Here is a 24,613-nt window from a genome sequence, read left to right on the forward strand (position 1 = left end):
CAGCAAAGGCATAGGTCTATGTCTTTATTCATAAATATGAATTTTTATAATATTAAGTGTGTGTATATTTAAATAAATCGTATATTTAAAAAAAATGTTTTGAATTCCCTTGCAAATCTATTTAAATGACATCTTCATTAGAAAATATAGTCTTCACAGAAAATATTTAGCAGATGCTACCATCTGGTTCCATGGTGTAATGGTTAGCACTCTGGACTCTGAATCCAGCGATCCGAGTTCAAATCTCGGTGGAACCTAATATTTTCCATTTACCCACACAACAGTATAGTCTGCTCTACTTTACAATAAATATGTTGAGAAAAGCCACTTATGAACATATTAATATTGTTAAAATAAGCAGAGGTCTAAAAAGACAGTATTGCTTTATGATTAAAACCTATCGCTGATTATTAAACTGAGGAACGAGGCGATCTCATTAACTCTCGCGAGAGAGCAGACCATTAACAAACATGGCGGCCGCGATGGATGTGGACACCCCGAGTGGAGCCAACAGTGGAGCCAGTAAGAAACGTTTTGAAGTGAAAAAGGTAACGGATGGAGAAGTAAATGTTAAGGGTTGATGTTAAGTATACATACAGTTAATTGGTTTTAGTCTTCTTAACATTTAAATTCTTCCATAGCGGCGTGTTTATAATCCCCGGTTAGCATTAGCTGCTCTGCTCCTTTTTTACATCATCTTCAACCAATGGCTGTTTTTTATGATTAACAAACAGCTTTTAATATGTCACGAGAATATGTAGACTCTGATATCAAGCAAACACATGTAACTTGGGCGTCCCTCAATCGAATTCTAGTAAATTCTGCAACGTAATCCGACAGTTTATTAAAACAGGCCACTAGAAATTAACCACAGATTGGGAATCACGCAGAAACTAGCGAGCTGCCTAACGTTACCTAGATAACTTTTTTTTGGAAATTATGGGCGGGTTCCGGAAGTTTAATCGTAGACTCATTCAGAACGTTCGATTTGATAATTTTGGCCATCATATAGGCGCCTTCCGAAGATTCAGTTCTTCAGATTCAGGCCTTCGTCTGATTATAACACCTTCTGAACTTGTCAGAGTAGTAACTTACCAATGCTGTTTTTTAAGTGCAATGAACATGGTAACCATCTAGTACCATGGTATATATGAAAGTATCATGAAATAAAAAATGATCACAGAATAAGAAAAAATTTAATCGCACAATGCTTACTTTAATCCCTCAGAATTATGAGATACACTTGGAATTGGGAGATGAAAAAGTTGCTTTTACCTTTTATTAATCTGTGGTGGAAACAGGCTTCCATTTAAAAACCTACAATTTTTAGAAATACACATATATAGGTCCACCTGAAAACCCCTAAACATAACTGTCACTGACTCACTGGGGCATACACGGATTATATGAAAACTTCCGAATGAGATCAAATTTGATTTAAAACGGACAAAATATTGACACATTTCGACGCAATTGTGTTGAGATCTGTCTGGTTCTCTTGCAGTGGAATGCGGTGGCTCTGTGGGCTTGGGACATTGTGGTGGACAACTGTGCCATTTGTAGAAATCACATTATGGACCTCTGTAAGTATCAACTCCTATTTAGTCCTTGTGCTCTTTTAATCTGACGGCATTCTTTGTTTTGTCATGGTCATTTACGTCCAGTTCATTTTTAACACCTGTATTTCCTTCAGGTATAGAGTGTCAGGCCAATCAGGCATCAGCTACATCAGAGGAGTGCACAGTGGCCTGGGGAGTCTGCAATGTGAGTAACACACACACACACACACACACACACACACACACACTGCTTGATCTCTAGGTCTGTACATTTTGGTTCTGTGTGCTTTTGGTTCTGCAGCACGCGTTTCATTTCCACTGCATCTCTCGCTGGCTGAAGACCAGACAGGTGTGTCCACTGGACAACAGAGAGTGGGAGTTTCAGAAGTAAGTGATTTTGTTTCTTTATTAAAAGTGGCAGATCGAATAAGTGTATTAATAGAGAATCCTACTTAACGGTTAAAGGCATAAATTGGAAGTTGCGGTAGTCTTTTCTTCCCTATTGACGTATATCCGAGTGAAATGGCTTCTCGAACAAGAAAAACTGTAGGAATCCGGAATTGATTGGATGGTTGTGGTTTGCTATTGCTGTGATGTCATGTGAGTGACAGGTTGCCCTGGCCTCACGCCAGTAAATGCGTCGTCAGAGAAGAGATGAGCTGCAAGAGGGAGAGGAAGTTATTTTGATTAAAGGTTAAAAGGGCATATATAAAAAAATAATGATGTGAATCAGTTTTTAGCACATATAGATATTAGAAACCATTTACTTGATAATGTTCTCCTCCATTATTAGTATTTTCTAGAACTTTATCATTGGAAAGTCGCATTGGTGTTCCTGACATGTTTTGTTGGTTGTACATGTTCACACTTGTGTTATTATTGCTGATCTAATGTTGCTCTGTTTTCCAGGTATGGCCATTAGCAGCGTCTGGACGACCCTGTGTTTGTGCTTCAGATCCAGGATTTGCTTTTCTTTAGATGTCATAATTCTCTCCCTGTTAAAGACCGATTGGTCCACATTGGGATTATTATGCTTGTTTTTTTATTTTTATTTCTGTGCTGTGTACAGCATTCAAAGCTGTAAATTATCAATAAAGTCCCTCTAAATACAGCTCTGTCAGTTGCAATTGCATCCTATTCTTCTAACACATTACTTAGAAATGTCTATGCTGCTATTTACATGATGGCTTAATCTAAGAGACTATAAAAGCCCAGCTGCTTCATCTCTTCTTAAAATAATAACAATAAAAGAATAATGTGATTAGAATTCTAAATATTAAGAATTTAAAAAGAATCTAAATATAATCTTTAAGTGATGGAAGCAGATTCTAGATCAGTGGACAAGTGAAGACACCCTGATATAATTCTGTAAATATTATACTGCATTATATTAGTATTACATTATGTACTGATTTATTGTACTGGATATTAAAGGCCCGTATACTATAAAGATATAGTTCTAAAATGATCCATATTTAAAAGAATAACTGTCCACCACAACTATAATGATAACGGCACAGAGAAGCGATATTGCTGAAATTACTTTCAGAACGAGTTTTAATAGTTTAAGACGACTTGTTTGAACAATTGACATGTATCCTGAAGAAGGCGGTGTAGCCGAAACGCGTAGATCTACTTTTAACTGTTTTTAACGATTTTGCCCAGTTGATTAAAAGCTTTATACTTCACCACGTGAGTGCCTTGGGAGTATTTCATCCTTATTTGATGTTTACCTCCAGTTTATCCAATAAATTAAATTGGCCACCAGTGGCTATGCAGAGACACCCGTGTAGCACTCTGCTTCTGTAGTTCGTAAGATGTTTCCATCTGATCAGAGTTATATAGAGAGATACATCTCTATATGGCTCTGCATCTGATGCACGATAAAAACATTGACAGCCAATCAGAATCCATCCTGCTCCGAAGAGCTCGAGCATTTAAAGCAACAGACAGGCGCTTAAACAGAATAATATCTTATTAGGTCCTCATTTGTCTACCGTAGTCGACTGAGTCACAGTAGTCTATTTTAGACTATTTGTGCATCCATCTCACTGAGAAAAGGTAAATTCCCTCAAAATGAAAAATCTGTCATTATTTACTCATGTCGCTTCAAACCTTTGACTTTATTTCTGAAATTAGCACATTGACCTCCATCATATGAAAAAAAAAATCTTAAACCAACCATAATTTAACGGCAGTAAATAAACAGACATCTTACACTTGCAACAACCAAAATGTTTATTGAATTAAATCATGAAATTCCATACAATATGCAAATGCGTCACAATAAGGAAGTTGATCACAATTTAATTTAATTTAATTTTGGATTGATGAGAGACAAAAAGCAATGCCAGGTTACACAGGGTGAGGAGAATTTTTTTTTTTTTTTTAAAGAACAAAAACAATCAAAAACCTTTGAAAGGAACACCCATGAAATCTTAACAGGAAGTGATTGACTGATTGCTTTGGACAGGAAATAGGAATTTATATGTATGAATATAGTCTAGACCCCAAGAATGATATGAAACCAGATCTCCAGTCCGCCACATAAGACCGCAAACAAGCTATCTACCAAACTCAATGAATAAAGGTGATAAGACGACTAAATCCCTGGAATGATTGGCTGCTGAATGGACACGTTTGTTAAATCCAGTTTGTCCATGCAGCAACTGTCAGCTAGAATAGTCTCTCAAATCCAGAATCCGGGACGATCTGGAGACCAGGATCATAAGTGCTAAATGTGTTAGCCTCAGTGAAGCGCACAAAATAGTTTGTCCCCAACAAAACGTTACAAGAATAAACCCAATTCTTACAGTTCATGCTTCACTCAACCGACCCCCCCCCCCCTCCCCCAAAAAGCACCCCATCTCTCTGATCTTGTTCCGATACTCTTTCATAGTTTCTTCTGCTGTCATCAGAACAGTCCAGACATATCTAAAATCAGTAACTTTAGTTTGACAGCTTCTAAGTTAAGTACTGTCTGTAATATATGCCAAGAAACCCAGTGAGAAAAAGCTACAGCAGAGTATTGGAACTGGACATGAACTCTTTCGGCCCTTTTTAGGGCTGTTGGCCGCCAAACTTGGAGCTGAGTTTGTTGATCAGGGCCATGATCTTTGGGTTGCCCTGGTACTTGGCGATGTTGGCGGGGTTCTGCGCCACATCCTGGAACGCTGCCATCACCTCTGGGTCCTGGAAAATGAGAATGCATTAATTTACCATCATGTAGAGATTACAGTCAGCTGAGATGCTCAGGAATGTCATATACAGGAGAGGTTATTATGGACATTTATGAATTCGATCCAATACTATATGGTTGCTAACTAGCCCAATTAACCCCAAGTATGAGCAAGTAATCGTGATTAACTACATTCAAATTCCCCAAAGTATGTTTTATACAAATAAGTTCATCAGATAAACAACCAGGTATCTTAAAGGGGTCATATAATGGTACATGCACTTTTTCAAGTTGATTGTACTGAAATGTGTGTTGGCAGTGTCTGTACACAACCATCATATAATGATAAAAATCCATCCAGTGTTTTTGTTTTAATCTCCTTATATGTTTTCCCCTGCCTCAAATAGAGCCGTTCGACCGTGTGACATCCCACGGTCGGACGCCCCTCCCGTGATTGTTGATTGACAGCTGGGTTTCAACACAGACCCGCCCTCGCTCGTGAGCCAGCTGTCAATCATAGTCTGCGCGGACCGGCGCGGTCATTGTTGATATGCTGGAGCACTGTCTATGAGCAGAATGGCGTCTAAGCGATTGTGGTGTTCTGTTCTTGGGTGTAATAACGAACCAACAGTCATTTTAATGTTCCTAAGTCCGAACCGCTGAAGACACAGTGGCTGAGTTTTGTTTTCGAAGGGAATATTCCCCACGAGCAACGTCAATGCTTTCATGTTTGCGCGAATCATTTCTCACCAGACTGCTTTATAAACGAGGGTCAGTATAAAGCTGGTTTTGCTAAGAAGCTGCTCCTGAATAAAGGATCGGTACCAGATATTAGTGTTCCTGCTGAACCTCTAGAACAACTGAAGTGAGTAACGTTTTATTAACCTTTATATTAATATTTATATCTTTGCAAATCGCTTGCACGCTTCACGATGAATGAGTCTAAGGTTTACACTCAGGGTACATTACGGCATGTTTTCCATGTACGACGTTCTCAATATAATTCATAATCCCACGTTTATAATGAACAACGCGTTATGGTTATTGTTACAAATGGTGTACACACAGAACAGAGAGGCGGGGTGAGCAAAGCTCATGATCATTTAAAGGCATATGCACTGAAACGGCGTGCTGAAAACAGAGCTGTTTTTGACCAGGTAAAATAACTGTTTTCTTACAATACTAATGATAATTTTTAATTAAAGTATATTACAAACTTTTAATTTAGACCCTAACGAATCATATTATCTTGTACAAAAATGGCATTATATGACCCCTTTAATAGTTACACTGAAGTAATCAATGTAAATGTATTAAAAGTGACCGCAATACAAATGAATCTTTTACTAAACAGTGAAAGAATCAAATGTACAATATTGTTCAAAAGTTTGAGATCAGTATGGTTTAATAATAAAATGAAATTAAAACTTTTTCCAGCAAGGATGTTATTAAACTAATCAAAAGTGACTTCTACATTTTTTTATATGTATTAATCAAAAACGTATCCAGAAAAAATATATAAAAAAAAACGTATCCGGATTACCACAAAAATATTAAGCAGCACAGCTGTTTTTAACATTGATAATAAGAAATGTTTCTTAATCATCAAATCATCATATTAGAATGATTTTGAAGGATCATGTGACACTGAAGACTGGAGTCATGATGCTGAAAATACAGCTTTGTCATTTCAGGAATAAACTAAATTTTAAAACATTCAAATGGAAAAGTTTTTAAATTGTAATACTATTTCACAATTTTACTCTATTCATGATCTAATAAATGCAGCCTTGTTGATCATAAGAGACTTTAAAAAAAAAAAAACATTTAAAAACAATCCTAACCAACTTTTGAATGGTAGTTCAACATTTGTGAACTAAAAATAAGCATAATTTGGTTAAGAACCATTTATATAGGCTTCCCAAAGGTTTTGAATAGTAAATGAAGGATCTTCCCAGTTATTTGAGATTAAATATCTAAAGATTATTCAAACAGATGCTAATGAATAATTCTTCACAATTAGCTGTGAATGAATAGTAATTCGTTAAGTGCTTCGACCAAATTATTGGAAAGAAAGATTCTCTCACAAACTGGATATTACTATGGTTTTATGAGCAGGTTTTTCTCTACATAAGAGCAATACCTAGCCAATCAAATATTTTACAGAAAAAATTATAAGTCACTATCAAACTTTCCATGACTTCTAAGATTTTATTGATTGAGAGCCTTGAAAAACTATTTTTAAATACCCTGATAATTAAAAGTTTTGTGGCACAATGATTATCTCAGAAACTTTATGACAAAAAGGTTGCAGACTCCTGCTGATAGCCCTATTCGGACGGGATTAGTTTAACATGGAGAAGTGGGGTAAAGTAATTATCATCAGAGCTTCTGAGTGTTTTTGGACCCGTCCGAATGTGCCATCTCAGTAATCATCACGGACAATGTCAGTAAAGATTACAGAGACTTTTACCTTCTGTAAAAAGTAGGGGTGTAACGGTTCACAAAATTCACGGTTCGGTTCGATACGATACACTTGTGTCACGGTTGGGTTCGGTACGATTCCGATACAGCAAAAAGAAAGAAATGCCAGAGAAATTTCCTTGATTTAATTTTTTTAATTATATTTTTATTCAAACTAACATCATAAAGTATGATATTTTTTAACTTTGAGCAATGATGGAGCTATACTTGACTTTTCTTAGGAGCATATAAAATAAAACAGCTCCTTGGACAAAATGAAATGTAATATTGTAGGCTAGTAGTTATAAACAAAGGTTTATTTTAGTTCAGATTAACATTTGAGGGCAGCAATTGTATTCATAATGTCAAAATAAAACCGACGTGATGTTACTTGAAAGCATTATAGCCTACTATTCCTGCCAAACTTCCATGGTTAGTTAGTAGAGTTACTACAGTAAATCCATGGTGAATGTTGCTGATCTGTGGACACTGGATAGTTCATTCATGGCACAATGTTTCTTCCTGGTTTCAGCGCTGTTTGATCCGTTAATAACGGAGAAATGTGAATGTTTATCACTAGATCTCGCAGCGATGTTATTACTTCAGTGGCGAATTCAAATGCTTTCTTTACTGGATTTCGCTGTGTAGTAACAGTGCTGATGATTAAGATCGGCTCGCGCTGCATTGGTCCAAACTGATAGACGGTCCGTCAACCACACAATAACGAGTGGTTTCGTTCCGCTTACATCACAACATTGCCCAACATCAAATGGCAAATGTAGTCACGCCAGCATCTCTTACATTATGAGCGCGCTCGCCACGTGTGACGCGCCTACATTTGAAATAACGAAATTTTGGTCGGCAGGAAAAATAGTCCAATCCAACGAACCGTTCGGTTCAAAAATGCGTACCGAAAACCGTACCGAACGGTTCAATACGAATACGTGTATCGTTACACCCCTAGTAAAAAGGTCTGGAAAAATTACCTCAGGTAATACTAATTGTTAATGACTTTATGTCGTTTGCTTTGAAAATAATATAGTGCTTAAAGGAGTCATAATGTGCAATTTTCACTTTTCCATGAGAATCAATGTATGTTATGATTGACTAACGATTATACATTGGCCGGGATGCCGATATTCAAAAGTGAAGCGTTTGTTTACCCCAGGGTTCTTAAACTAGCCAACGTGCACGCGCACTCAAATACGAGATTTCAATTTCTCCCCCGACTTGACGTCAAGACGGGGCCGGATATACCATATATGGACCCCGCAGAGGAGGCCCGCCCTGCCCCTCTCCCCATCATATTCAGTCAAGAAAGATGCAGAAACGTAGTGCACACGTGAGTTGCTCCGTGGTCGACTGTCATAATCCACATTCTAATGTTTTTTCTTTACCCAAAACTGACCAAACTACAAGGGACAAGTGGATGAAATTTATTTTTAATGACGCTGTTCATCAACCATCTCAACCATCTCATCATGTTTGACAACCATCTCAACTTGCTCAACGTTAGGTGTCTGCGCTAAACATTTCACAAAAGAATCTTTTACAAATTTGGGGCAATATCAGGCGAAGTTGGCATCGAAGCTACGTTTGGAAAAAGGTGCCATTCCAACAATCAGGGACTTGCCTGAATTTGAAACGGTAAGACTGTGTTTTTATTACTATATTTTGTGTAACAAACAGCAGCTAACTACTAATGCGGTTAATGTATGTGATAAGGATAGATAAATTTAAAAAACAGTCAAGAATTAATAAACATAAAGAAAAACATAACGTTACATGTCTGCAGATGAAAATTATTAAATATCTAAAAAACCACGTCAAAAAAGGCAAAAACAACACATTAAAGCAAACGTTAATCTCTATAACCACTGTAAACTGAAAATAAAGTAGACTACATCTCCGTTAATGTAATCTACATTAAATTAAAGCTAAACTTATGTGGGAGAAAATAGCAAAAAAAAAAACGTTTTAGCTCGTTACTGATGTTAATGTATGTCTCAGTCAAAAAAATTGTCTTTACCATTCAGAGACAATTTGATGTAGACGTCCTTCAATTGACTGTTGTTCCTCTTCCGTTTCCAGCTCTGGTTCAGAGTCTGGCTCAAACATGTACGGTTGAATCCCGTAGGTCGCGGCCAGGTCGGGTTCATTAACAACTTGCGCCATGATCTCTTTTTGGAATGATATGCTGAAGTTACCTGCGGTGTCAAGCCCCCTCCTTCCTGCCACCAATCAACGCGCCCCTCATTTGCATTATTAAAATGACCGTCCACGACAGCCAAAACCTCGCATCAGATCTCGCGAGACAATAATGCATTCAGAAATAAGGGTCAAACGAGCTCTGTGTTTATTTTTTTCCAATTTTTCTTTTTTAGAAGGGCATGAAATGACTATAATAGAGCGTGGGTATCAAAGTTAATACTACATTATGACTCCTTTAAATGATTTATTTTTGTATGGTATTTAATTGTTTTGATTTTGAGTTATTTGTGTTGTGGTAACGGAGGTCTTTTATTTTGAAGTTCATTCACGTGAGCGGATATAATGCGCATATGGTCCAAACATTTCAGTATGAATGAGATCCAGGCGTACATGGTTATGGAATCGAAAGCTTACGGTTTGCAAGGAATTTAAAAGGATTTAGCTCCTGGTTTGAATGGAGAACAAGGTATGATTATAGACTTCCTGTTATCTCTATGTCCTTGTTTTGATTTATTTAATTTTTATTAAGATTACTTATTGGTTGTGGTTTTGTATAATGTCTAAGTCATTAATCTTACTTATTTGGTTTTGATGGATGTTTATTTATTTTCGGTATTTTGTTTTCTTTTTGTACAAGCTTTTACATTGATTCTCAACGAACAATGGTGTCCGACGGTGCCTTTATCTGTGATGATGGACCTTCAAATAAAGTGTGGGAATCATCAGTCAAAGAGTCCAATCTTTCTTGAACCAGGCAGCTACACTTATCCCAAGCGAATAGACTCGCTGTAAATATGTACGTAAATATTCCAATATGCTTAAAAGTAGTTTCGCTAGTAAGGAGACGCTTGAAAAAGCATTCAGCTGCGTTCTAGGTGGTGGGACAAGTCTGTGGCAAAACTCAAATGTTTTCCACACACCATTCAGATCAAAAAGAAGGTCGAAAGCACTTGTTAGAGGCACGAAACTTCTTTTAGCGTTAGGTAAGTGCCTATTACCAACATAATCCAATCTGAATTTTATTAATACATGTTCGACCGGACCTAACTGTTTTATATATATATATAAATATAGGTTAATTGTGTTTGCGCACATGATATCAGGAAGCAACGTAATATACACATGATGACAGGAGGGTGATGGCGGTGCGTAAATCGAGTTACCCCTCCCACTTCTTCTGATTTCTTATGTGCGAATTGGCCATTATTATTATTACAGACGTCCTGTGGTAAAATTACATTACTCCATCTACTCTTGTAAAGCTAATCCCATCCAAATAGTGCTTATCAGCAATTTGTGGTCTATTTTACCTGCATGGCCATGAGAACCTCAGGGTCATTAAATAGCTCATTAAGTCCAGGCATTCCAAACGGAGGAGCTCCACCTGGGAAACCAGCACCTCCTGAAGGATCAGAACAAATGTCAACATCAGAGACGGTCCGATGTGCTGCACTCTGCTTTACATATTACCTTAATCTGTTATATCTTTTCATTTTGGAATAAATCATTATTTTAGTAGTGCGCTATTCTGAATAAAACAGGTTTATTATATACATAAATAATTTAATGGAAGATACCTGGGAATCCTGGGAATCCTCCATGTGCCCCTCCGGCCTCTTGTCTGGCTTCCCCTTCCTGCACACAGACGCACATTACAGTTTGTCTCAATTGTTTACACACAAATACTGGTACTTGAGACACAATGACCACAACATGTAACTCATGCACCAACCCCCTGAACCAATTCTGCTAAACTACAAGCACAATTCCTGCTTTACACTCAAATTGCTGTTCTAAAACGCACTTTTTTCAAAACACTACACACAATTCTCTGCATTTGGCACAATTTTCATGCAGAAAGTCTCTTGTTTTTACAAGGAACACACTGCCAATCAAATATGCACACTGACTCATCACATGGGCAAACACCTGTCACACACTTTTACAATTAGCAATCAGGGCTTTAGCATAAAAGACCGAAACAGAAGAGAGGCTGCAGCATAGTTTTTTTTTTTGTTTTTTTTTACTGTAACTGTATACATTAAATTCTTCTGTTGTTTTATATGTAGACCACTGTATGTGCAACTTTGTTTTTGTTGGAAAAATAAACATTTGTTACGGTCTATTTGTCTGAGTATAAAAACAATATTCTCAAATATTTTACAACACATTTAGGCATGTACTGTGTAGTAAGTGTAACACTGAACAACAAAAAGGCCCAAGTCATTATGATGAATGGAGAAGAAGTGTTTTCCATTCATCATAGTGTTTTACATTGAGCACATCAGTGTTCAACTGGTTCTTATAAATGTCTATTCATATGATGGTTTGTGTGTGTCATTTGAAAACAAAATACCATTTTGAGAAGAAATAACTGTTTTGAATGTAAAGTTTCATTTTGCAGGAGAATTGAGGGGTTTTGCCCATTGTGTGTGTGTTTTTTTGGTTTGTGTGTAGAGTTCTGAGAGTATGAGGCATGCTTTCAGAAAATGTGTGTAAACAATCGAGAAAAACTGTAACAGGACCAACTCTGCAGGAAATGATGATTCAGTGGCCTGATGCAAATCAATTCATTTCTTACCTTCTGTGCTCTGTCATGCTCCTCCCTCGCTTTCTTCACTCGTTCTTGCCGCGTTCTGATCTCCCGTTCCTCTCGCTTGCGTTCATATTTGCGCCGGTGCTCAATGAGTTTGTTGGCCTGTGAGAGATCAAATGAAAAACTGAAATATTTAGCCTTTTTTTTTTAAAGAAAATAATTACTATTACTTACAGTACATCAATGATTTGAGTAATAGTAATATGCTTTTAAATAAATAAATACTATTGTTTGTGTCCAGATCTATTAATTCTTATATATATATATATATATATATATTAGGGCTGATTAAAAAAATTAATCTAATTAATTAGAGGCTTTGTAATTAATTAATCGAAATTAATCGCATTTTAATCGCATACATATTTGACCTAAGAACTGTGAGAAGTAATTTTTTTCACATGGATTTTTAGTATACCATTGAATAATGACTGCATACATAAGCTTAAGCAACAAAATATTGTTTATTTTTGTTCAACCAAGTCCAGCAGACCAGTGCAATTTTTACCATTAAGTGTAGAAATAGCATACTGCAACAAAATAGCATATTGCTACACTACACTAATAGCACTACACTAATAGCCATAATAGCCATTAAGTGTAGCAATAGCATATTGCAACAAAATAGCATATTGCTACACTACACTAATAGCAATAGCGAATTCCTTGTTGCATAGCTTGCACACAACCATGCTCTTATCGACGCGTCCATCCGTTCGTTTTTTGTAACAACATTTCCCAGCCACCGGCCAACCAAAGCGATCTCGTCAGCTTCTTCGTCATGAACATGGTCATGAACCATAGACAGTATAAGAAGTGGACAGAGCCATCTCATTGGAACTCAGTTGAGACAGTTGAAGCCCATTTTTAGCGATTTTTGAGCACTTCCGTTCCTGACGCGCAGACTCAAACCGACTCAAACTAAGCTTGATGACGTGAGCAACCTGTCTGACAGACGTTAATCTTCTAGTAGCTGTGCGTGAAAATAGCCAACGTTAATCTTGCAGAGACGGGGAACTTGAGCAAAGAGTTCTTTGGCGGGAGTGAGCAGGAGTAAGTATTCCGTTGCTTTTATGGACTCATTATCTATGGGCTTCTATCTTGACGGGACGTCCCCCCGATTGCCTGCGAGCTTCTCCTGCTGTCTGTACGGTAATTTCTGTACAGCGCGACAGAGAGTCGAGTGGTTATGACGCAATCGTTAGCCTATTTTTACTAAATCTGTTTCTACGGGGCCATAATGTAACATAGAAGGTAATGGAGCCCTTTATACATTGTTGTGTTTCTTTAGAAATAAACAATGGACAAATGGAGTCTTTAAACGCCTCAGATGTAAAGTTATTCGCTGTCAAAGTGACGCCAAAATGAATGGGAGTCAATGGAAATGCTAACCCAAGTGAAGTTCTGCTACAACATGGCGGCACCCGGCCGGCTTCAACTTCCGGTCGATGGATTACCCCCTTGTCATGAACGCTAGTGGGTGCGCCAGTATAATCGGTCCGCCGAAACTCATCCAGTGAGAAACGTTCCGCGGTGCAAAAATAAGTGCGATTAAAAATAATGTTTTGTGTAATTAATTAATCTTAATTAACGCGTTAAAGTCCCGGCCCTAATATATATATATATAAAAAAAAATTATTACAGAAAAATATATCCAACATGTAGGAAGCCCTTTTTAATTTTTTTTGTCATGTGACAAAAGAAAAATTTCAATTCTGTCATTAATTATCCACCCTCATGTCGTGCTAAACCTGTAATACTTTCGTTCATCTTCAGAACACAAATGAAGATCTTTTTGATGAAATCTGATATCTTTCCATTCCTCCATTGACCGCTTACGCAACTACCACTTTCAAACCCCAGAAAAGTAGAATAACACATCATAAAACATCCATGTGACTCAAGAGGTTTAACCTTAATTTTATTTAGTTTGCACAAAAAAAGCACAATTGATCATTTTCAAAATATTAATCTCCGAGAGCACCACGACGCATGCGTGTTGTGTTGACGCGGGAGTGGATGTTGTTGGAGATTAATACTTTGTAAATTAAGTGGTAAATTATGCTTTTTTTGTGCAAACAAATTAAAATTTAGTTTAAAGCACTCGAGTCACATGGATTACTTTCATGATGTCTTTACTACCTTTCTGGGGCTTGAAAGTGGTAGTTGCTTAAAGGGACACTTCAACCATTTGCATTAAGCTTTGTATCTTTAGAAACCCAGTCATATTTTTGAATGGTCATGGTTTATTCTCTTATTTCCCCCTGAGATGGGAGAAATAAGGATTTAAGTGTTCCACTTCCTGCTTTATATGATGTAAAAATCGTCATTTTGCGTCATAAAAAGCAGGAAGTCCCATTTCTTTGTATAAGGGTTGAGACTACAAACACTAGCTCATCATTTATTCAGGGTGTGGGACCCACTCACGCTACAGCCCTATTACAGATCAGTGGGTGGGACTTCACTTGCAGATACAAAAAAGCAATATCAGCCATCTTGTTTGGAAGCTCAGCTAACAAGCGCTGTGGAGATAGGAAGTAACGACAATGGCGGAAGAAGCTAAACATGATATGGAAGAAGAGGATTTTGAAATTCTGCTGCTCGAATCTGATGTGCGTGGCTATCTTTACGAGCCGCAATATAGTGAAGAGCAGCTGAGGCTGATGGAGGAACAGGAGGCGGACGAGGAGCCCGGACTGGCTCGAGCTGGGCGGACTGCTGGTGCCTGTGCTCTCGCTGTGTGCTACGGACACAGATAGAGTCCGTCTGCTGCAGAGAATTTCAACGATGGCAATTTCTCCTGGACGAAATCTCTGAATCAGACGAGCACACGGACGTTTGTGTTGTGATGTGAACCATCCTAGTTTCGCTTGACTAAACAACCCGGTATCATGCAATAATTTACCATATAGAAAGAAATACAAACGAGGAGTAATTCACTAATGGGTTTGCCAATGTAACGGGGTTCGTTGTTGTGGGAAGGAGGCGGGAACCGGCGAACATTTAAACATTTTAATAGTAAAATAAACAAATACAAAACAAAAGTATAAGCCAGCAGCCCCTCGCGGACGACTGCTGGCCACACACAACAGAAACAAAACACAACAAAATCAGGCCTGTTCCTCTCTCGATCTGCCCTGTCGTCGCTCCTCCTTTTATGCTTCCGCTCCTCCGTGAGAGATGCGAGCCCGGCGCGTCTCACAGGTGTCGTTCATTATCACTCACGCCACCGGCCTCGCGCCGTCCTCTCACGTCCCTCGCCCTGCTCGCCACAGCCAACTAACTAGAAATTTTTTGTGAAATGAATTTCTAACTCTGGTGGCAGCTAGTCTTGTAGACGGAAGAGTGATTTCTCTGATGTTTGCGCTGTTCTAGATTAGTGGGAGTGGCTTGCGGAGCTGTGCAATGTGGTGCATTGTGGGAGTTGTTGTCTTACATACAAATGCGCCCTATAGTAGTCTTTTCTCGGTCAAGAGGGCACCAAATTCAAAAATTCTTTTACATTTCGACTACATATATGACCCACTTTCAATAAAGATTAATGTTGAAATGGGTGAAGTGCTCCTTTAAGCTGTCAATGGAGGGCGAGAAAGCTCTAAGATTTAATCAAAAACATCTTCATTTGTGTTTCAAAGATAAACGAAAGCAGCCTGGATGCCAGCCGAACTTAGCCCCGCCCACAACATTAGAGATCGGGAAGTTCGGTCTGGACTTGATCCGTTGTGGAGCAACTATGCTCGAACCAGAGCTGTTTCGACCAATCAAATTGTCAGGGCGGGCTTATTACGATGACGGACAGATGATCAATAGTAACGTAATCATCCACGTCACCAAAGAGTGCGTGGGTTCAATTCATTTACAACAAAGAATGGCTGCCGCTGGAGAATTGAGATGTGTAGGTTCCACTATCGCGTCTGTTATAGAGATATCGACAGCGCATTCATTTTAAAAGAGGAACAGAGAACCGCGATCAAGGCATTTGCTGATCGGAAAGATGTTTTTACCGTCCTTCCCACGGGATTCAACATACAACATACAACATACATCTATCCAATTGAGTGCAGAGGCATTTTCTTTCCTGGTTCGGGTAAAACGCCCCATAATCACAGCCCAATGGAGCAGTATCAGACTCATATTCTAACTAGAATTTGAGTATGACGACGTCAGGCAAGAACGAAAGTCTTACAGGTTTGGAACGACATGAGAAGCTGTCTGAAAAACTGTGGAAGCTGTCTGAAAGAGATGTGCAGGTACTAACCCAGATTGTCTCCAAAACAACAAAACCACAGCTGCCCAACTCACTGCAGAATTAAATGTGCACCTCGACTCTCCCGTTTCCACCAAAACTGTTTGGTCGGGAGCTTCAGAGTCAATATTAATGGTCAGGCTGCTATAGCCAAACCTTTGGTCACACATGCCAATGCCAAACGTCCGTTTCATTGGTGCCAACAGGGCAAATCTTGGACTTGGGCTGTGGACAATGTGAAACATGTATTGTTCAACTTCTCTGTCTTTCCCACAACCGTGGGAGTTAAGGTGTGGAAAAGCTTAACACCCAGTCTGTTGCTGCCCAGAGTGAAGAACGGGGTGGATCAGGGTCAGTGATGGTTTGGGCTGCGATATCATGGCATTCCCTACTGTGCTTGATGGACGCATCACTGACAAAGACTGCCGAAAGATTCTGGAGGACCGTGTGCACCAAATGCTTCAAACACTGTACCGTGAAGGGGGTGCCGTGTATCAGCATAATAATGCACCAACACACACAGCAAGACTTGTGACAAAGGTTTGATGAACATGAAAGTGAAGTTGAACATCTTCCTTGGCCTGGACAGTCACCAGATCTAAATATTTTGAGCCACATTGGGGTGTTTTGGAGGAGAAAATGTTTTCCTACAGCATCACATAGTGACCTGGCCACTGTTCTGCAAGAGGAATGGCTCAAAATCTTTCTGGCCACTGTGAAGGAATTGTATCTACCATTCCCAAGATGAATTCGCCTTTGGCTAAGCCACACCCTAGAACGTAGATTGACCAATCACAGCGCAGCCAAGAACGTGCTCCCACAGAGGTCCGACACTTTTTCACAGCGCTCCATTGACTTTAACACAGGCGTCTCATATTTTTGGTCTCGGCAGGCTATTACCGTCGTAGTTTTATCAAAAATATGGTTAAACGTTGTGCCTGGGGCATTTGTAACACAGATACGCGTTTCCCAGAGAGGTTGGAGGGGGGTGTCCGTTTTTTTCCCTTCCCAAACCGAAGTCAAATCCTGAAGTGTCGTCTAGCACACGCTGCTAATAAATACAACGTTATACTCGCGTAGTCCGTTCGCTTTGTAATAACGATTATAGAAGTGAATAGAGACCTACCCAGCTTTGCATGAACAGTGTTGCTGCTTGATATTGTTAGTCCCAGCCTCCGTCTCGATTAGTAGGATAAGCGGTGGTTCATTTTTTTACTGTGACCGGTATAGGGGTGTAAATCGGACAGTAAATCACGATACGATACGATATCGATTCTCTCAGCCAGCGATACGATATTTGCCGATACCTCAAAAAATTCTACGATTCGATTACGATTCGATTCGATTCAGGGCTATATCGATCGATTAATCGATATTTAGATATTATGTGCTAAGTGTACACAACCGGTTACGTTTATTAACTCACAATACATCCAAATATATATAACATGAAAGTTTAATTAAACTCTTTGAAAATTGCACACCCTCTCCCAATTGGGACATTTACAAGTAGTTTGTTACAAGTAAAAAAAAAAAGATCTATGAAAATGAACAAGAACGCAGTTATCTGTTTTTGCAAATGAACTCTTCTGTTATATTAAAGTTCATTGAAAGGATTTATATATTTTATATATATATATTTGTATGGCAAAAGCATAACTCCACATTTCATGTTTCAGAGTTAAACAAAGCCAAGTATTTGCTATGATACATAATAAAACACTTGGTTAATCTTTGTAACACCAATCTCCTCAGCTGATATAGACGCCTGTCAAACTTTGTTGTTGTGATTAACGTACACGCAATACAGAGAGCCTTTCACTTACCACTAAACGTGCTGTTTTAGCAAGATTCCGTGACAAAGTTTCAGCTTTTATTTTACTTTTACGCCCCGAAGAAGATATCACGAGTACATCAAGTTCGCTGAAATCCATCCTCGATCACTTTTAGTCAGCTTGACGAAACTCCTCTCAGCTAGCGCGTCTTTTCAAAGTGACAAGCAGCCTTGTCACCTGACCTGAATACTGCGCACTGATTTGCTAAAACAAACTTTTCGGGGCTTGTTGTTTCTGCTGTGAACTCGCGATGACATGAACTCGCGATGACAGTGGAAAATACTGGCTTTTGTGACAAAGGGTTCAGTCAATCTTGTCAGGCGTCTATTTCAGCGGAGAAAGTTTACGTGAGGATGTGGAGCGTGTCAAAATAAAGGTACCGTATATCGATATTTTATGTGTGGTATCGATGCATCGTATCGTTAGACGTTTGATCGATGCATCGATCCATATCGATGTATTGTTACACCCCTAGACCGGTATGCTTTTGCCTCTATTTGGATGCCTTGTTGTTCCTTGCGTTTCACCTGTATGTCAGGGTTCTCAAGTCTCACGCATTGGCCGTGAGACACTCGCAATTCAACCAGTTCACACGCTCACACGCCACACCGTGTATTTCTCACGCTGAAAAGGCAATGCCAACCAAGTTGTCCTGCAAGCTTTATATATAACGTTGTATACGAGGCGCATGCACACAAAGATAAGTTTCCTGCCGCCAGCGCGTGCGCATCTCGGCCAGATTGCGTTCGTTACTAGGCAACTTATAGACGCGCGAAGTCCGCGAACACACACGGAAGTTCGGCCACCGGCCGCGACATCGCGCGAACACACGTCGTGATGGAGAAAGTAAGTTGGAAGAAAGCTCGACTAACATTTTTAGACTAGAAATTCTAGAACATTTAATATATAGCCCATCGTATACATTATTGATGCAGTCAAAAACTCTACAACTGCTTTGCAACCAGGCCAAAAGCTTTGGCTCAGTTTAGCTAAGGAAATGTTATTGGGTATGGGAAGGAATGAAGATGTATTTCTTCAGTTTATTTTAAATTCTATATTATACTGTATTAATAGTATTTCTAGTTAGCAGAGTGCTCTTGGTAATATTGTATATCCTGTCAAAACATACATTAGCCTAATCATTGCCATTGCATTTGTATTTTTCAAAGATGTCAGGGAAAAATGCAAAAATATTTGTTTTTCCAAACATTTTGGAGCAATTTGTTATATATTTGTAGCCTAATTTTGAAATATAACATTAAAGAGTAGGTCTATATTTGATGTGATGAATTGCTCTGTCATTTATCAGATTTACCAATTGTTATAATTTCAATTTTTGCTGGTTAATTATGAACAATGGGTAAAATTGGGGGCGGGGCTAGGCGGGGGCGGGGCTCCATTTAGGCTCCTCCCCTAACCGCATGTGATCTCACTCCAAGCTTTTGATAAAACTTGAGAACCCTGGTATGTTGTGAATATAGCCTTCGAACGTGTATTGCAGCCCCTTTTGCCTACTTCTATCGAACACTTTATTTGCTGCTTTATAAAAGTTTGATAAAACTTCAGCAGGAAGAGCTGTCACAGCATAAGCCATGTTGATACCAGAGCCCAGATGAAGTTTGTTTGTCGGACGTAGCAACAGTAACTAAGGGGGGTGGGGCTTAGCCAAAGGCGAATTGATGCCGATTAGCCGCAAAAGGAGGCTCTAGACTACACCATACTAATAAATGATTGTGGTCGAAAACCATTCTTTCTAGTTATGTAAAGGTCTAAAATATTTTATCTGGTAGAAATTGGGGTTGGGGGTTAGCCTTCAAATATTGTTGTGGACAATGGGTGGGGCCTAAAATCAAATGATAGAGGGTTCTCTGGATGGTCAATTATTCCCCCCATTAATTATCCCCCCAAAATAATCACACCAGCTCAGATGTTGTTGAGGAAGAGTCATAAACAAGAGTTCAGCACAGATACCTTTGGTTGGACTTCTTTCAGCATGGCACTGGCCTCGTCATCATAATCCAGCTTACAGGCCATCGCCAGGTCTCGAGCGGCTTCCTCCCAATGGCCAAGCAACCTGTGAGAACGAGAGATCTTCATCAACAGGAAAACACTGAGCACAACACATGTGAAGTGTCAAGCCAGAAACGTCATCTCTTCATTTAGTCTGCAGTCTGCTACCTGTGCGCCTTCCCCCTCCATTTATAAGGCTGGGCTGAGTCTGGGTTGATGTCGATGGCTCTGTCACAGTCTCTGATGGCAGCGTTGGGTTTCTGCATCTTCACATAAACACTGCAAGACACAAACAGATTCAGGCAATCAGCACCGCAGCCAATCAGAAAACAGGTCGGTAAAAAACAAAGCAGGGATTGATTAATACCTGGCTCTTTTGGCGTACAAAATGGCCAATTTTGGGTTGAGTTTGATGGCCTCTGTGAAGATGTCTAGAGCTTTCTGTAGGTCACCTGAAAAATTGGTAGGTTTTGTTGAACCCCATGATTTTATCATGAATTATTACCACAACTAAGGAAACGTAAACTATGATTACATTGTTACAATTTTAAGTAAGAGGCAGCTCACCATCTCCCAACGCTTCAATGGCTTCCACCTTCTTCTCATTGGCCTGGTCCATCATCTCATCTGTGATCTGAGATTAAAGGAAGTGGATCCATCATCCCATTTGTATAATTTCACTTTATACTAAGAGCAAGATTTAAGACTTTAACAAACTTTGATCACAACCAGATACAGTAAATTCTCTGTCATGCAACTTTGCTGACAATAAAGAATTGTGCTAGACACACAGATGCTTGTACGTTCTCATTTGTAAGTCACTTTGGATAAAAGCGTCTGCTAAATTATTAAATGTACAAAGTAACAGATTACAAATTATACATTTCAAATGGTTTAAATTATTAATTTCATGTTTCGACATTTTGACTTTTTATTGTACATTGGACTATGTTTGGACTTTTTACTATTGTTTGTGATATTGTTTTTGCAATTTTTACACTTGCATGACTGTATTCATTCAAAATATTAAAATTGTATATCTAATATCACTATTACCTCCTCCCTCAGATTGTTTTTCAGAAACAAGGGAAAAAAGGAAGATGCCACAAATAATTCAGCGATTGCTTGAAATTTGCATTCATTGTTGCAATTGCAAGATCGCAAAATCGTGGATAAAAAAACTATTATCTCAAAGGATAATGAAAATTGTATTGCTCCTTTATTGCTACAAATAATGCATTTACCTCCAGGTTCTCGTAATCACCCATCTCCTGAGGATCATCTGTGTCAGGCTCAATCACTCCTTCATTGTCAATTTCTGGAGAAATTAATGCCAGTTCATGTTCACATAACAGCATAATATAACAATAAGAAACAGTTGTTACAAAATAAGAGCATATCTCCACTCTGAGCTGAGTTTTTAAACATTTATGATGCAAGCCCTGATAATGATTATGATGATGTTTTGCTTGTATATAGAGCTGTCACTGTAATACTTTTGAGCTCTAAAACATCACTGTCCTTCCACTGACTACCTTTCGAAACTGTCCTGATAACGTCGGGTATGTAAAATCTTTGAATTGACTCCCATGAGCGCAGATTTGTGACGAATGTTGCTCTAGAGTGACGTAAAAGTCGCATAAATTCCGATTTGACTGTTCAGACTGAGGTCGCATTGCAAAACATCTGACCTGTATCGGATTTAGTACCACATATGGAAGTGAAGCCAAATCAGAATTGAAAAGATCAGATTCCATGTGGTTTGTGCTGTTCACACTGTCATGACAAAAACAGATCTGAGTCACATGTGAGCAAAAATAATAATAATTCGGTTTTAGACCACATTTACCAGCAGTCTGAACGTAGCCACAAAGACTGCAACCGCACACGCATTAAATCTACATCAGGTAGACAAAACTATGCAGATTTGTTCAAATCATACCATATGCTATTCAGACACTTAAATTAAAATAAATTAAAAGAACATATAGCCAAATGAGCCTTTACTGCCATATAATATCAGGGATATTTTAGCGGATTCACTCTGCGTTAAAATGTGATTGTCTTTCCTGAAACTCTGCAGTGTAACCTATATGTGGCCGTTGATCCTCTTAGCAGCAAGAAAGATACAACTTTGATTAAAAATGCAGATATATTATATACAGAAAGCCTTTGATGTTCTTTAGACTGAAGAGCATGAACACAAATAAGAACAGACCGTGTGAAAGCAGCTGCCTATCAGTGAGTACCGAATTGAGTCGAGATAGCCTCTTGGCTACAGGACTCGCAGTCCGCTCGTGCCTACTGATTCCCGACCCGCAAATGACCACGTAAATATTATTCCACCTGTTACATCAAATATTATTAGTGGTTATTAAAACATTACCTGTGCAGACAAAAGATTTCAGTCTCTAAAGCAATATTGACTTTGATGTAGCTTTAAATGTTCATTTTAGAGCCTGGATATTAACTTCACATCAAACTCTGTTAGCATTTCATTGTCTACTAATTGAGTAGTAGTTTGAATATCAAAAAACGCTGCCATAGAGTGAGAAATCGTAAGACGGGTGAGATCAGCTATTGCTGGAAAAAGTGTAGAGCTACTACCAAGCCATTGTAAAGGCCAGAGCGAGCATATGAGAAGCAAACAAAAGATATTAAAGGAGATATTAGAGTCAACATACCCACTTCACTCTCTTCAGTCTCAGATGCCGGGGTAGTTTCGGATTCTGAAGCTGCTTTGGGAGCCCCATCACATGGACAGCTTCCCTACAAGCAAATGAAAACACAAACAAGGCAATATTTTAGTAAACATATGTATTTATTTGAAGGTGGGTAATAATGCCAGTTAATTTTCTATTAATTTCCTTTACCTTGCATGATGAGCTGTCATTCTTTGCTGATAATGGTACGTTTGCTCCCATTCTATAAAGTAACATATTTTCATTTTATAATCGTCATACGGGTTCCATTGAAAAGGGATTAATCTGGAACTTTCTGAGAGCCACATGTCATGCATTATATGGGTGTGACTGCTAGCATAAGCACTCAACTTAGGCATGGAAACATACATTATTACACAATATGTATTTCGTATTTTATCATTTATATAACATTTGTAATCACTGCTAAAAGCACACAACTATAAACAACACAAAAACAACTGAGGCCCATTATTCACTGACCCCTTCAGCCAGGTCTTAAAGAAGCCCATCTCTGGCAGATGCAGCACAGATGGATTCTCTTTGCACAGCTGCACAAAGGCCTTTAACTCCGACACTTTCTGTGAGTCCATATTCCACAACAGGAATCCAACTCAAGCAGAGAAAACAATGTGCTGGAAAACAAGGAAGCGTGCATTATTATTCCCGGCAAATATGACGTGTCTGATCAGCACCCTAGCTTAATAAATGATGCATAGTACCGAAGCCAAAACCCTAAAGGAATTGTCCAATGCAACAGTGCGTTAAATGACCAGTAATTAGTGGTGCACAGACAGGATTAACGCACGCGCTGCATAGAAGATTCTGGAAATAACGCGGGAGGAAGCGCAATTTGTTAAATAAGCGTGGTATTTTGATCGTTCTTTTATTCAACTGTCTCAATACATGTTAATTAAAAAATAAATTAACATTGATGCTTTACCTGAAAGAGCTAAGTCCCTTAAACGCTCTTCCCCGGCAGCGAATTGATGGTCGCGAGATTGAACTCGCTCTGCACGCGCGAGTCAGTGAACGCGAGACTGTGAATTTTGCGCAGGCGCGAACTCGCTACTTCATGCTTTGCGTTCATTTTGGAGTAAAATACGAAACATGTTCAAGATTTAATAATAATAATAATTATTATTAACTAGTATTATAATTAAATAATAATTAGTATATAATTAATTAACTAAAATATAATTAGTTTTAGTTATTTATATAATATATTTGGCTAAACTTTATATACATTTTCTAATCGTAAATCCAACTTCTTTGTTTTACTGGGTGAAACCAGACAGTAATTGACAGTATTAGAGAATATATATATAAAAAAAAAAACATCAAATCCCTTTAATTTAGCTTTTTAATGTTTTTTCTTCTTTCTCTTTGTTGTTACTTTTATAGTTGTATAATGTTGTTCGCTGGGTAATAAAGAAAAGAAAGACATATTTCTCAGATATGTTTGTCTTCACATCAAAAATTATGTCTTTTTCAGAAAAAATACACCCCATATATATTGAATCACAATTTAGAATTTCCATTTAAGATTATTTAATATATATATATTATTATTGTTTGGTCCATAAATCTATATTTGGGGAGGGTAATTTATTTTCTTTTATTCTAAAACTAAATTACAACAAAGCAACAATAAACGTACAACAAAATAAAGAACAAAAATGTGACATTTGTAACCATGTTATGTTTGTTTCCTAATATAACACAATTAACACTGGAATGCTATCAAAAATATACAGAAACTAGAAGGGTGAAGGGTCCTCTTTCATTCAGAGTCGCAGATTTTAACTGTCAT

The 24,613-nt window shown here is 38.4% G+C and overlaps 3 protein-coding genes and 1 non-coding gene across 5 annotated transcripts in view; 2 read left to right on the forward strand and 2 right to left on the reverse strand.

The window, feature by feature from the left end:
- Nucleotides 1–24,613, reverse strand: part of napsa (napsin A aspartic peptidase) — a 97,507-nt gene that overhangs the window by 24,660 nt on the left and 48,234 nt on the right. The gene's annotated exons all lie outside the window — the stretch shown is intronic.
- Nucleotides 186–257, forward strand: trnaq-cug (transfer RNA glutamine (anticodon CUG)). Its single transcript has one exon. It is a non-coding gene; the product is annotated as a tRNA-Gln (tRNA).
- rbx1 (ring-box 1, E3 ubiquitin protein ligase) lies at nucleotides 429–2,670 on the forward strand. The gene is made up of 5 exons (XM_056240865.1): nucleotides 429–548; nucleotides 1,505–1,583; nucleotides 1,694–1,764; nucleotides 1,861–1,946; nucleotides 2,469–2,670. The coding sequence occupies exons 1-5, from the start codon at nucleotides 471–473 to the stop codon at nucleotides 2,479–2,481; spliced, it is 327 nt and encodes a 108-aa protein (XP_056096840.1). The 5' UTR covers nucleotides 429–470; the 3' UTR covers nucleotides 2,482–2,670.
- st13 (ST13 Hsp70 interacting protein) lies at nucleotides 4,048–23,864 on the reverse strand. 2 transcript variants are annotated; one of them, XM_056240862.1, is made up of 13 exons: nucleotides 23,744–23,864; nucleotides 23,284–23,435; nucleotides 22,972–23,023; nucleotides 22,783–22,867; nucleotides 21,343–21,416; nucleotides 20,666–20,732; nucleotides 20,466–20,550; nucleotides 20,267–20,377; nucleotides 20,060–20,162; nucleotides 11,993–12,109; nucleotides 10,989–11,046; nucleotides 10,722–10,813; nucleotides 4,048–4,751 (listed from the first exon to the last, which is right to left on the reverse strand). In XM_056240862.1, the coding sequence occupies exons 2-13, from the start codon at nucleotides 23,391–23,393 to the stop codon at nucleotides 4,620–4,622; spliced, it is 1,086 nt and encodes a 361-aa protein (XP_056096837.1). In that variant the 5' UTR covers nucleotides 23,394–23,435; nucleotides 23,744–23,864; the 3' UTR covers nucleotides 4,048–4,619. The 2 variants fall into 2 exon arrangements, with proteins under 2 accessions (XP_056096837.1, XP_056096838.1); XM_056240863.1 differs by having other exon boundaries at nucleotides 20,466–20,545; nucleotides 20,661–20,732.

Source organism: Rhinichthys klamathensis, unplaced genomic scaffold, assembly GCF_029890125.1.
Source record: "Rhinichthys klamathensis goyatoka isolate OS25496 unplaced genomic scaffold, OSU_Roscu_1.1 h1tg000616l_1, whole genome shotgun sequence".
In the NCBI taxonomy this organism is placed as follows: Eukaryota; Metazoa; Chordata; class Actinopteri; order Cypriniformes; family Leuciscidae; genus Rhinichthys; species Rhinichthys klamathensis.